At 29.3% G+C, this 15239-nt stretch overlaps 1 protein-coding gene across 2 annotated transcripts; it reads right to left on the bottom strand.

The window, feature by feature from the left end:
• Positions 1-726: 726 nt before the first annotated feature.
• LOC122497888 lies at positions 727-5877 on the bottom strand. 2 transcript variants are annotated; one of them, XM_043605273.1, is made up of 4 exons: positions 5728-5877; positions 3748-3839; positions 2531-2661; positions 727-2482 (listed from the first exon to the last, which is right to left on the bottom strand). In XM_043605273.1, the coding sequence occupies exons 1-4, from the start codon at positions 5749-5751 to the stop codon at positions 1059-1061; spliced, it is 1671 nt and encodes a 556-aa protein (XP_043461208.1). In that variant the 5' UTR covers positions 5752-5877; the 3' UTR covers positions 727-1058. The 2 variants fall into 2 exon arrangements, with proteins under 2 accessions (XP_043461208.1, XP_043461207.1); XM_043605272.1 differs by having other exon boundaries at positions 727-2661.
• Between the last annotated feature and the right edge of the window lie 9362 nt (positions 5878-15239).

The raw sequence follows: 15239 nt of genomic DNA, 5'->3' as shown, positions 1-15239 counted from the left end.
AAAAACATTGATGATAATGAAAGGTAATGATGGTAATGAACATAATGATGCTCTTGGTGATGATTATGATGATGATTGAAGTACAAGCCGTCACGTATGAAATTGTTCAGTCACGTCTAGAAAATCAAGTGTGGCTTCAATCATACACACGATTGCACATCTTATATACGTATATCTACAATATGATGCTTAAAAAGGCTCATTTGCGGCTAGAAGCGTAATCTTTGATTATTAATTCGCTCATGTCTATTGCATGTGGGTGCCGAGAGCACGAGATACTTTCACTGTACATGGTCAAGCTTTTAGCATATATCATTTCCTTTATTCCGTAAGGAAATCTCCTTTACTTTCTCCCCCAGCAAAGTAGTCACGTGTTTGTATACGCGACGTTTCTCAAAAAATTCGCTCCCATTTTATTTCCACTCTCGTTGCGTCACGAATAATGAATAATTGCTAATTAACTGATTAGAGATTCAACGAGCAACACGAACACGAAACGAGAGAAACGAATCTAGAAACAAAAAAGTATATTTTCTTTCTTCTATATCGTATGTGGTAATAAAGATAAAGAAACTTGGAAATAAAATATCTTCTTGACTATTTAAAGTTTAAACATAAAAATAGAAATAAAGAAAAATGTTTCGTACAGTAAAAAATGTAAAAATTGCAAAACAGAAACAACTCAAGGTAAAAATAGGAAAAAAGGATTAAAGAAACGAAACCAAATTAACAAAATATGTATTATCTTTATTCGTTAACGAATTTATTAACAGAAATACAACAACGTGTGTATCAAAATATTTGAAAGCAATAACGTTCAACGCAAAAGAATTTCCAAAGGACTCTGCAGATCCTTTAAAAGTAAAAAGAAAATAATAATAAAAATAAAAAATCATTCAGTCAAGTAGAGTGCTCGATAAGTACCTTACTTCGTACGTCTTAAGAAACCTTAAAATTAATATGTACAGTGGCTTATGTTACAAACAAAATGTTTTCTTCACGAAGATTTTTTTTTGTACAAGATTTTCTCACGAGGGACTAAAATACTTTTCCTAACTCTAGGATTTCGAGAAGTCCTGGAAATTGGCTATCTCGCTGTTCAAATTTGTCGGCAGTGGCGGCGGTTTCAGATCCTGAGTGATCGAAAGCAACTGTCCTTGTCCCTGAACTTGAGCCGATCTGTCCCATCGAATCTGGTTATCACCAGTCAACTGCGTCACTTGAGGCACTTGATTCGCCTTCTGCTTCTCAATGGCTTGCAATGTCGCAGGCACCAATTGCGTATCTTGACTCTGCGTGTCTTTACGATCCTCCCAACCTGACGATTTATGATGATGGTGATCTTCATTTGGGAACCATTCCGATATCCAAACCGGTTTCCATATCTTCTTCCAGGCTGGTACCCAAATTTCCTTCCAAGCCGGAACCTGAATCTCCTTCCAAGCCTCCTTCCACGCTAGTTTCTTATCAGGAACCCACTCCAATTTCTTCTCCGTCTTCCAGATTTGCTTCCAAGCCTCCTTCCACTCGAGCTTCTTGTCTGGTACCCAGATTTGCTTCTTTCCTGGTTTCCATATTTGTTTCCAATCCTCCTTCCAAATGAGCTTCTTGTCATCGACCCATATTTGTTTCTTCCCCGGCTTCCAAATTTGCTTCCACTCCTCTTTCCATTCCAATTTTTTATCTGGAATCCAAACCTGCTTCTTGGCCGTCTTCCAATACTTCTTCCACAATGGCTTCCAAATCAATTTCTTCTTCCAAAGATCATGACTGGTGTACATCCATCCATGGTCATCAGTTCCCAGTTTATGAGGTCCGGGAATACCGACCTTGACCCACTCGGGTACCCAAATCTTCTTCCACGCCGGTACCTGAATTTCCTTCCATGCTGAGACTTTAATCTCCTTCCATACTGGCTTGTAAACTTTCTTCCAATCCGGAACTTTAATCTCCTTCCAAGCAGGTACCTTTATCGGAATCCAAACGGGTTTCCATATTTTCTTCCAGGCCGGCACTTTTATTTCCTTCCACGCTGGAACCTGAATTTCTTTCCAAACCGGTTTCCAGATTTTCTTCCAAGCCGGCACCTGTATTTCCTTCCAGATGGCTTTCTTTGTTGGTTCCCAAACTGGTTTCCAGATTTTCTTCCACGCCGGTTTCCATATTTGCTTTTGTACTGGTTTCCAGATTTTCTTCCAACCGGGTTTCCAAATGAGTTTCTTTTTCCAGTAGCCGGAGTCGTGGTCACCACCACCACCACCTCCTCCTCCGCCGCCACCACCACCGTAACCACCGCCTCCACTTATATCACCGCCGTGGTCTCCTCCACCAAAGTCACCACCGCCACCGCCTCCTCCATGACCTCCAAAATCGCCACCACCTCCACCTCCATGGCCTCCTAAATCACCGCCGCCTCCTCCATAACCTCCTCCACCTCCGTGGCCTCCTAAATCACCGCCGCCTCCTCCATAACCTCCTCCACCTCCGTGGCCTCCTAAATCACCGCCGCCTCCTCCATAACCTCCTCCACCTCCGTGACCTCCAAAATCACCGCCGCCTCCTCCATAACCTCCTCCATAACCTCCACCCCCATGTCCACTAGAGTCACCTCCTCCTCCACTTGGTCCCTCTGCCCATCGCTTTTGTGCCACGGTACCATATCTAGAGCAAAGAAATTTTAAAATCACTTAAAATTTAATGTGAAAAAACACCGAACGCGAGTCTAGGAGAGGCAAGCCCCTACAAGTGCTTCTTCCTTCCTTTTCTTTACTACACCCTCTACAGAATCTTAGCAAAGTCTTTACAATTTAAATACCTATGCATTTGGCTAAACCAACAAAATTTACAGGCACATCAAAGAATATTTTTAATTTTTTCAAATAAAGTCTCTAGGCGAATAATAAATAGAAACTGTAACCTAAGATAATTCACCTAGATCCGGCAAGAGGCCTGGTGGCAAGTGGACTAACTAAAAAATGCCATTAGCAAGAAAATGACAGAGATATGACTATCCTTTTCTTACTAATGGCATTTTTTAGTTAGTCCACTTGCCACCAGGATCCTTGCAGAATCTAGGTAAATTATCTTAGATAATATATAGTAAATTTTTATAGGTATAATTAATAAATTATTATTCTATTACAATTTAATTTGTTGAAAATTACAATTTGTCAAATTATAGAATTTAATTCATTGTCATTACAATTTGTTAAATTATACAATCTATTTGTTGAAATATTAATTTGAACAATTTTAATCAACAATAATTGTAAATAATTATTATTTCCAATATTATTATTAGCTTTATCATTATTATTATTATTTAACAATAATCGTTAACCCATGAATGCAGATATAAAAAAGTAACTATTGGGATCCTGGCATGGGCTCTAGTAATAATAATTTGTTATATTATATTATAATAATAATAATAATCTTGCTAATGGAAATATTCTTACAATAAGAATAATATTTTTGGTGCCTATTTAAGTAGATTTTCTTAAATTTAGAATGTAATTTTTTCAGCGTAGGAATTATTGAAAAAGAAAAAATAATGTTAATAAATTTAAAAAAATTTCTTTGTAAACGTATAAAAAACAAAAGTATACACAAAAGTCTAACTTCAGGTGTCGACAGAATGGATAGAAAATAAATTGATTAAGAATATTTAGATAGATAAATAAAAAATTAAAAGACAAATCAAGTATTCGGAAAACTAAGAAATTAATTAATCAACGACAAACTCACTGAATTTGTTGCTGTACTTGTGATTGTAGCTGTGTTTGGTCCAGTGCCTTACTCGCCACAAGAACGGCTTGCAGTAGCACAACTACCGCAATCTGCGAATGATTAAAACAACAAAAAAAGAGTAAATAAAACTGAATATAAATCAAATAATTAAAAATGTATTTTCAACGCGGTTACAATATTCCTCAACAAAATAATATATTACGATCGAGCGCGCGTGCCACTTTTCAAGATCAAGATCTCTGGCTCCTTGAAAGAAATCGTGCGCGCATTTTATGTCCCAAATAATTTTCCTCATATATTAAACGATACTTCTTTTGCAACTTTCATCGCTCGTTAGATACATTTCACGATATTGTATTAAAAATTTCCGTGACTTTATAAAATTCACCAATATATTTTTTACAATTAGTTTTTCTCATAAAATTCAATTTTAATTGTTTTAATTTCTCTCTAATAGTTTGTTGCTTTCTTTCGTTATTCACTGAATTGATTTACTTAAATGCTTTACATTTTACATTTTTTTTTTTTTTTTTTTTTTTTTTTTTTTTTTTTTTTTTTTTTTTTTTTTTTACATTTTTTTTTTTTTTTTTGCTTTACATTTTTTTTTAATTTTCTTTTTAGTAACCTCGATTTTTTAAAATTAAATTTAAAACTTTTTAATTTTTTTACTTCGAAAGTAATAATTATTTTTAATTAGTTTGATCAATTACTTTTAATTACACAAATTATTTATTTTTAATTTAAGTAATTTCTAATTGCCAATTTTCAATTTACCTTTCAAATAAAAATTTTGACTAATTTTAATAGTTGCCTAATGGAATTTTATTGAATAAAAAATTATGACGAATTTTTAAATGAAACTTTAATATGAATTTAATAAGGAAAACAATTTACTAATTGTTAGTTGTAAATTTACTAATGATAACTTGCAAATTAATAATTATTAACCAAATTCAGTCAATGATGAATTAAAGTTAATAATTAGTTCAAAAAGAATAAAATGAACTAGAAATTTCACTAAGTAGAATTTAGAAATTTCGTTAATAATTAGCCCATTTTTATTATTAATAATAATAATTAGTTAAAATCGCACCAACAATTAGACAAAAATTTCACTAATTATTAGTTAAAAGATTTCACTACCAATTAACGAAGAAATTTCACTGATAAATATTTAAATTTCAATAATAGTAAAAAATCCAACGTAGGAAACTTCTAGTTAATTAACTATAAGTTTCACAAATAATTGTTTGAAACTTTTACTAATGATTATTTAAAATTCCAACAACAATTTACAAACCAATTTATCAAATAATTAGCTAATGATTACAAACAATTAAAAAAATTATTTTTAATTGTTAATAGTTTAAAATTTTCAATTATTAAGCTAATCAATGTCCACTAATTTAAATTTTTAGTTAACTTTTAATAACAAACGATTTTCTTAGTAGTTCAATTAGATATTTAATTAGCCAAAATTGTAACTATTATTCAGTAGGTCAAATTATAGTAAAAATTAACCAAAAAGTCAGCAATAGTTAAAAAAATAATTAGAAATAATTTTTTAAAATTCTAATACATACTAGCCAAAAATTTCAAACAATAATTATTAAATTTTCTCTTGTTAACAATAATTAACCAAAAAATATCAAACAATAATTAGTTAAAATTCTACTAATAATTAGTTGAAATTTTAATACCAATAATTAGCCAAATTATTCAAAACCTTAAATTCCAAAAAACAAAAATTAGTCACTTTGCGAAAATTAGTCAAAAACAACCACTAATTAGAAATTAGTTAGAAGTTTTTCCTCTTTACAATCTCAAACAGCAAAAAATCCATCGGCACTTGAAAAAAATGTGTTTTGCAAAAATAAATTAAATATTCACGCTCGCGAGACTCGTGTTTATGAAGATAAATGAAGATAGAAAAATGAAAATTGTTTTTAAAATTTTTCCAAAATTAGAAAAACTAACCGCGCATTTCGGGCGAAATTTCATATTGTCGCAGTGCCGCCCGATCGGGCCCGCGTACTCTGGGTTCCCTAGGCGCAGGAAAACGTAGCTTACTTCGTCCAATCAGTGGAACATCGTTGTTATATAGGCGCGTATCCTCCCCCGGTGCAATGTCCGGATGAAAGACATACGCCAGGTGGTGGTACCTGCAAAAGATCGGTGGTGGAAACTAAGAGTGCAATGGAAGTGGTGCGCGATGGATGCCTTCTCAGGAAAGTCCAGAACATGCCTTTTGATACACATGCAATTTTAGTATTTCTTTCGCACCTTGCTTATACGCATTTACTGACAAAAAAATAAAAAGCTTAAAACACTATATTTATTCTCTCGCGGAGGTCAACATCTTTAATTTTCTGCAATTGTGTCCGCGGATTATATTTTCCTCACGAAAAAAAAGAAATAAAAAAAATTTTATAAAATAAGCAAAATAATAAATAAAAAAGCAAGAAAATAAGAAAAATAATAAACAATAAAATAAATTAATAATTAACTTTCAGACTCTGCAAAATTTTACTATACCTGTACACTGGAATTTTATTTGATTCAAGTAAATATTTATTTCACAATTGACAAAAAATCAGTTATAGTTGAATCAAATAAATATAGAGATAAACAAAAAAATATTAAAAAAACGAAAATATAAAAAACAAAGCTAAAAAGAAATGAAAAAATAAAAAAGCAGAAATATAAAGAAACGAAAAAATAAAAAAGCAAAAATATAAAGAAGCAGAAAAATATATAACAAGAACAAAAATATGAAAAAATAAAAATATAAACGAAGCAAAAATATTAAAAAGCAAAAATAAGCAAAAATAAAAATTGTATAGGGCAAGTCCGGGGGAGATGGCCAGTTGAAATATTTTACAGAATTTGTAAATAAATATCACTTATTATGGGTTATTCTTCAATTGATTGAAGATTGGATTTAAAATTTTTGGCTACATCATGCATAAAAACTGCATTGAATACCATGATAAATGTTCAAAATGTGACCAGAATAAGAGAAAAGTAATTTGAACAATTAAAAATTAAGTTTAAGCTAAAAGCCAAAAATTATAGTGCTTTAAAAAAACTATGGCCATCTCCCCCGGACTTACCCTAAAGGAAGCAAAAATATGGAAGAAGAAAAATATAAAGAAACGAAAAAATAAGAAAGCAAAAATATAACAAGAGAAAAATTTTAAAATGTAAAACTTTAAAGAAACGAAAAAATATATAAAGAAGCAGAAATAGAAGAAACCAAAAAAAAATATTCCGTAAAAGAAAATAAATGTATTGAATTTTTTAACGGTCCATCGTGCATGCTGCAAAGAATTAAATCATGAGAATAATCCGCAAATGAATGAAAAAATGATCTCTCTCAATAGAGTCATTTGGTAAACAGCATTTAACCCGAATAAAAAAAATAATAAAATGAAAACCAGTGTTACAAGGCTTATAATTATCATATATCCGACTTCCTAAATAAAAACATACGTGAATAGTTTTATTTGTTGATCTGACCAACGCAACTATAAAACGCGCGCGGAGAAAGTGATCCGACGACCGACACACGTCAAGAGTGTACATTACTGTATATTTATATATTCTTTCCGTCATTTTTCGGCCCGATATCTTTGGCCTCAGTTAAAAAGACCCGTTGCGTTGAAGTTCGCCAGAATATACAAGGTTACATAGCAAGGTTACACTCCCATTCTTCAAAAACTTATTCTTTCGGTACATATAGTATATCTATATATATCTTTATAGAAAGAGAAAGGAACACATTTTTTTCTCCACCAAACACTCTCCTCCGGCCAAAAGTGAAAAGACGTGAATGAAATTTTGATAGTGTGATACACTTTTCGAAAAAAATGACGCACACCTTTCTTTTCACACCATTTTTTTTCTCCAATCATAAGATATTGGTAACAGATCAATTCCTCAAGTATACATTCGATTTTATATTTTTTTTATGAAAAAAAATCGACCGTAAAAATTTGATTATTCACACGAGAAAGTTTGAAGGAAACAAACCAAATTTCCTGTGACTGCGCGAAATTGTTTGAAAATTAGGATGTTTTCTGTATTTTACGAGAAAGTACCATACCAACACCAGTATTTGGGTTAGTATGTTTCAAAAAATCAATATCCTGATACAAAATCATTTCTTGTTCAATAATAATAAAACAAATTGTACTTAAATGCAAAAATAAAAATAACTTTTAATAAAAGGACAACATTTACAAAATTCAAAATATACTTTTCATTTTAGTGAATAAAAGCAAATAATTTTCCATCAAAAATTTTAGTTTAAAAAATTATTTATATACTTACTTTTTAAATAATTTCAATAAAAATTTATAAAAACACTAAATAAGTACACTAATAAAAAGAACACTTTAAAAAAATAATGACGCGCAAGTACATTTGCAGCGTTAATTTTTCTTTCAAAAATATATCACAAATAACGTAAAAAAATATCTAAGAAAGAGGTGAAAATTATTATTTTATTTATTTTAATTTTAGAAAATAATTGAATTCTTTCGTGAAATTTTGTTGAAAATAATTTAACTTTTGCAAAGAATCTTACTATTTATAAAAATAATTAAATTCTTTCGAAGAATGTTATTATTTATGAAAATAATTAAATTCTCGCAAAGATAATTAAAAATTTTGAAAATATAAACAATAATAATTAATTAATAATAATAATTGTAGTAATATAATTATGATCAAATAAATAATTAAGTTAAAATTTTAATTATTGCCTCTATTTTCAAATCAACTAAAAAATTCTCTCTAATTATATTTTTGCTTTTTATAATATATATTATTTAATTGAAACCCGAGTGAGAATAATAATAAAATTCAAATTCCTTATACAGAGTTTGACCCAATTTTCAAAGTTCAATTCTTTCTAATTATTTTATCCTTAATTTACTTTTCCCACCTACTCATTTTAGGAAGTCGTACTTATTGTTTTAATTTTCTTATTAAAAATAAAAATTGTATTTTTTATTTACGAAAATTGCTCAAATTATATATAAACAATGTAAGAGCGATACTGGATTAGCATTTCTTGAAAGTTCGCAGTCCCTATATAATTGAGGGTTTTAGAGAAACATAAAATTGATTGCGCTTCAATTAAAATGCATAAAAAAATTTGTCGTTTTCATGACAAACGATAAAATTGTGTTAATTTTGCGAGTTATATTGTCTGTAAAATTAATTTTAATAACCAATTTCTTTCACGTTTTATACAATATTGAATATATATATACTTTCTTCATATTTACATAATTTTCCCTGCTAGATTACAGATCATACAAAAACTACTCGCATAAATAAAAAAATACCTTCTTATGTGACGAGAATGTAAAAATAAATATGAAAAATTTTACAAAAATTTGAAATTATTTATAAAATATTTTTTCTATCAAATATTCAAATTTTATTTATAAAATGAATTGTAGCCTATATATGCACTCTAAATTTGAATTAGTAAAAACTTTTAATAATTTAAATCAGTGGCTGATTTTTTGCTTTCGAATTAGTAAATTTAACTAACAAATAAATTAATAGAAATTACTATTTGTTTTACTAATTTACTTGTTAGTTAAATTTACTAATAATTAAGTTTAATAATTATAATTAATTTAATTAATTAAATTTAATAATTAAGTTATTTTTAAAAAACCTAAAAAGCTACTGTGTGTATTATCAAAAATATTTATAGGAGAGAAAAAACGTCAAATATTAGATTTGTAAATGTAAATAAATAGAGTGAATACAATATTCATATTTTAAATATTTATAATAAGCCAACAGCTAATGCTCGTCTTCCATTTAACACATTTCTAATTGAAACTTAAATTCCCTATTTTCCCTGCTCAAACAGATAAATCAACTCCTGCAAATATTGCCTCATGAATAATTCATGTCGTAGTTAATTTTGTTGCAATCATAAAATGCACGTTGAGAAAGTAATAGTTCACGCTGCTAAATAATACATCCCCATGTCATGCATACAAAAAAGATTTTCAATAAAAATAAATATAAATTCGATCCGGCAAACTTATCACTTATTTATATCACATCTAATGAAATAATTTTATAACTATATATATATATATATAAACTTTACAAACTACACACTATTTATATTTTCTTAACTTTTTTATTTTACTTTTTTACATATTTTTACTTTTTTCAAACTTTTTCCCTTATTCTTAATATTTATTTTTACTTTTTTTTTTACTTTTTTTAAAATTTTATATACTTTATGCAATTTTAATTTTAACATGAATATTTTACTCCCTCATAAGAAATTATTACTAGGTCGTAAAAATGTGTTATTCATTCAAAGATACACACCACAAAGTGGTTTTCTGTCGATAACATTGATTCTCGAATAACTGTTATACATATACATATATAAATAACCTATGTTATATGAAATTTTTCAAGCAGTTTTATATGCGGTGAATTTTACTTTCTTCTTTAAAAACGCTCCGCGGTTTCGGTTTACGTTTATAAATTTAAATTTTCGTTTCGCGCTCCAATAATTTTTAAAGGTGTGCGAAATTCCTCATCTACCTCCAGCAAATTTATTCAATGCGATTTCAAAAAAAAATTTCCTTTCTTTAATGATTACAAACCATATTTTTTCAAATCTTGTCTATCTCAACTCCTCACAGTAGAAATGTCGAGTCATCGTCAGACGTTTTTCATAAAAGACGTCTGACGATAAAAAAGTATAAAGAGCATTTTTATTATTTTTCAAAACTACTTTTTGTATTATTTTGTATTTATTATTATTATTATATTACTTTTATATTATTATTATTTATCAATATCTATATTAAAATCTTAATATACGTAAACTTTACTGATTAATAGTAAAAATAAAATTAATTACAATAAAAAATGATTCGCGCAATTTTGTTTGCAGCGTACAAAATACTTTCTTCTAAAAAAAAATATTACAAACGGAAATTATAGGCACATACAAATGCAATTTAAAAGATGAGCATTTGAACTTAAATTTTCAATTCTTCCCATCTTTTAGTTGTTAATTAATCTTTTAGCATTTCATGGATCATAAATCTGAGAAAGCATTCCACGATTATTTAAGTACTTCTTATCAAATTTTTAAAGAGAGGTCAGTATATTATGTCTGAATTTCTTCCTGGAAAATTATACAGCACAAGTGTGGAAAATAATTAAATCGTATATATAAAAAGTAATGTTCAAAAATTAAAACATTAGCTCCTACTGAAGGAAATGTAAGCAATAGAAATTTAGAAGAAATAGAAAAATAAAGAGATGGAATTTTTTTTCCAACTAAATACTCTTATTTATATCTTTTTTTTTACACAGAAAAAAATGCGAATGGTAAAAACAACCACATTTGTGTAGTTAGAAAAAAAGTAGTTAAAACTACCATATTCAGCAGCATTTTAACTACACTTCCTCAGTTAGTGGAACCAAAATGAAGTAGTTGGTTTTATGTAGTTAAAATAACTACTTTACGTAGTTGAAATAACTAACAGATGCTTGTAAATGGCTCAACTATAGTGTAGTAGTAAAAACTATTGTTAAAAATAGTTAATTTTACTATTGTGGTAGCAAAAATAACTATTTTGTATTAGTTGCAAACAAAATGAGACTTACTGTTTTTATACAGTAAATACACCCAAGTAGCACGTAATATTGGGAACATTCCAGCAATATGCCACAACATTGAGGCAATATTGGTAATGTTAAGGCAATGTTCCCAATATCGCTGTAATATTACGTGCTACTGGGGCAACCTCTGAAAGTTGTTACTTTTATGATTTATGTAGTTAAAACAACTATTTCTTACTAGTTGCAGAGAAAGAAAGAAATTTACTGTTTTCATATAGTAAAATCAATTGTTGAAAATAGTTATTTTTACTATTTATGCAGTTGAAAAGATCATTTTTTTCTACAGAGAAAAAACGTGAGTGGTAAAAACATCCACATATGTGCAGTTAAAAAAAAATAGTTAAAACTACCATATTCAGCAGCATTTCAACTAAACTTCCATAGTTAGTGGAACTAAAATTGAATAGTAGGTTTTATGTAGTTAAAATTACTACTACACGTTATGATTGTAAATAACTCAACAATAGTGCAGTAGTTAAAAGTACTGTTAAAAATAGTTATTTTCGGAATTTCTGCAGTAGAAATATCCATTTCTTGCTATTTGCAAAATAAATTAAAATTTACTGTTCCAAAGAGTAAAAACAACCGCTGGAGTTTGTTATTTTTGTGTTTAATGTAGTTAAAAGAACCAATTCTTACTAGCTTTTAATAATTTATCTCTATGGTTTCAACTAAGTCCTTGAGCTTAAAAAATTAGTTACTGCAACTAAACGGAGTAGTTATTATGACTGAATCTAAGAAGAATGTCCTCAAGTACAATGCCAGTCATCGTAGCGTGCGAGCGTGGTTAGGTGGTTAGGTTATCGGTTTGCGAATGTTAGGGTCGTGCGTTCAATCCCCGGCGTTTGAGAATTTTTGTCTGTTAGGTGCATAAAAATTTAATATATAAACAAAATAGGTAAGAGAAAATATAAAAAAAATTGACCTCAATAATAATAAAAAGCAAATAAATAATTTCATTTTACTACTTTAAATAGTTAATCTAACTATTTTTTACAGTTGTTACAACTACAATTTGTTACGGGCGCCTATAGGAACTATGAAAATTTAGTTACTACAACTAAATGAAGCAGTTAGTATGACTAACAACAAATAGTTAAGATAACTGTTTTAGTAGTTAAATTTACTGTAAAAATGGTATTTATTACCACATTTTACAGTTAGACTAACTATTCTGTCATAGTTCATTTTACTAAATAATGTTACGGGCGCCTATAGGAACTACAGGAAATAGTAAAAAAGTAGTCAAATTTACCATATTTTTTTTTGTGTGTACAGTCATATTAAATATCTAGCTTTAAGTAGATTTTTCAAAAAAATTTAAACTTTGTTTTTACAATGAAATAAAACCAAACTGGTACTGTTTAAAAAATTAATTAAAATAATTGTTAGGGTGAAGTCCCATGGCAGCGTTTTGCGTTGCGTTTTGTAACTAGGCCATGAGTGCAAATATAGCAAACATATATCTCCATCTCTCTCACACTCATTGCCTAGTTGCAAAACGCTGCCATGGGACTTGACCCTTATGCCACTTCCCTTGTAGAAATTTTGCCACAATATGGTAATTTCTTCACGGGTTATATCGGTAAATCAAAACGTAGTTTAAAAAAAAGAATCAAAGAACATAAAAACAAAAAAATTAAATAAGCTGTAATAAAACACGTAATTTATTGTTCTAACATCTAAAAATACTTTAAAAACATTAAATTAAAGTATTTTAAGTAACCTAAAGGTGCACACACAAAAAAAAATCTGGTAAATTTGACTACTTTTTTACTATTTCCTGTAGTTCCTATAGGCGCCCGTAACATTATTTAGTAAAATGAACTATGACAGAATAGTTAGTCTAACTGTAAAATGTAGTAATAAATACCATTTTTACAGTAAATTTAACTACTAAAACAGTTATCTTAACTATTTGTTGTTAGTCATACTAACTGCTTCATTTAGTTGTAGTAACTAAATTTTCATAGTTCCTATAGGCGCCCGTAACAAATTGTAGTTGTAACAACTGTAAAAAATAGTTAAATTAACTATTTAAAGTAGTAAAATGAAATTATTTATTTGTTTTTTATTATTATTGAGGTCCATTTTTTTATATTTTCTCTTACCTATTTTTGTTCATATATAATTTATATATTAAATTCTTATACACCTAACAGAGAAAAATCCCCAAACGCCGGGGATTGAACGCACGACCCTAACATTCGCAAACCGATAACCTAACCACCTAACCACGCTCGCACGCTACGATGACTGGCATTGTACTTGAGGACATTCTTCTTAAATTCAGTCATAATAACTACTCCGTTTAGTTGCAGTAACTAATTTTTTAAGCTCAAGGACTTAGTTGAAATGTAGCCAGCATATGATTTTAAATGACTCAACGATAGTGCAGTAGTTAAAAGTACTGTTGAAAATAGTTATTTTCAGAATTTTTGTAGTAAAATTATCCACTTTTTACTAGTTATGAAAAAATTAAACTTACTATTTTCATATAGTAAAAATAACATAAAAATTGTTACTTTTATGACTTTTGTAGTTAAAAATAAATGTTTCTTACCATCATAGAAATAAATTATCAAAAGCTAGTAAGAATTGGTTCTTTTAACTATATTAAACATAAAATTAATAGGGAAAACTGTCCAGGCCCCGACCAGAACCCTGTTTTAAATAGGGCAAAGTGGGGCATTTTCTGCACGGGGTGTAGTAGTAATTTTAAGTACATAAAACCAACTATTCAATTTTAGTTCCCTAACTATGGAAGTTTAGTTAAAATGCGTTTTCCAGGCATTTAAATGAATTAAACATTGGCAATCTGTAATAATGTCAAACTCTAATGCGATCAAAAATGTTCTTAAACGTTTTAATGCCCAATCTATAGCCTTTAACTTGAGACGACTAGAATGGGACTTTTCCTCCACGTTACTGCCCTATTGAAAATCCCCATATGGGAAACCACATGGGAAACCACATGGGATCCTATGTCAAAAACCATGTAAAACCCTACTTCCATGAAGGAAACCACGTGGTTTACCATGTGGTTTCCCATGTCAAACCATATGGGAAATTGAGACAGGATTTTAGTTAGGAATAGACATGGGGAATTTGAACAGTTCATCTATGCATAAAACCATATCAAATCCCACATGTTTTTCCCAGTCAAATCCTAAACCGAATTTCATGAGAAAAACAGTATCATTTATTTATAATTATTTTCCCAAGTCAATCCCCAAGTGAAAAACAGTATCATTTATTTATAATGATTTTCCCATGTCAAATCCTAAACCAAATCCCATGTGAAAAACATTATCCGCCTTATTGAATATCCCTACATGGGAATCCACTTGGGATTTTACAAGGGATTTCACATAGGATTTTATATGGGAATTGACATAGCATTTCATGCAAGATTTCACCTAGGATTTAATGAGATATCACATAGTATTTTATTAAAGATCCAATGAAGAAATTTTCAAAGGATTAAAAATTATTTAATAAAAAATTAAATAATAAATAGTATTAGTGTTACAAGTCATCAAAAAAGTAAAAAAACGATCATTTGAAACACGTTCTCTCTGCTACAGGTTCTCAGCTTTTATATACTTCCAGAGTCGTCTCAACAGCGAGAGAAGTCACTTTCGCCACCTAGCGGTGAAAGTATAGGAGCGACAGTAATCTTTATCATTACTAAGGAAACCATGTGGAATACCACGTAGGATTCCATGTGGTTTCCTACGTGGGGATTTACATGGGATTTTACTTAGGAATTCATTTGGGAATTTATTTCTACTTAAATTCCT

Source organism: Leptopilina heterotoma, unplaced genomic scaffold (genome assembly GCF_015476425.1).
Source record: "Leptopilina heterotoma isolate Lh14 unplaced genomic scaffold, ASM1547642v1 Lhet_14, whole genome shotgun sequence".
In the NCBI taxonomy this organism is placed as follows: Eukaryota; Metazoa; Arthropoda; class Insecta; order Hymenoptera; family Figitidae; genus Leptopilina; species Leptopilina heterotoma.
Note: the sequence above shows the minus strand (reverse complement) of the source record. Positions and strands in the feature narration are given on the sequence as shown.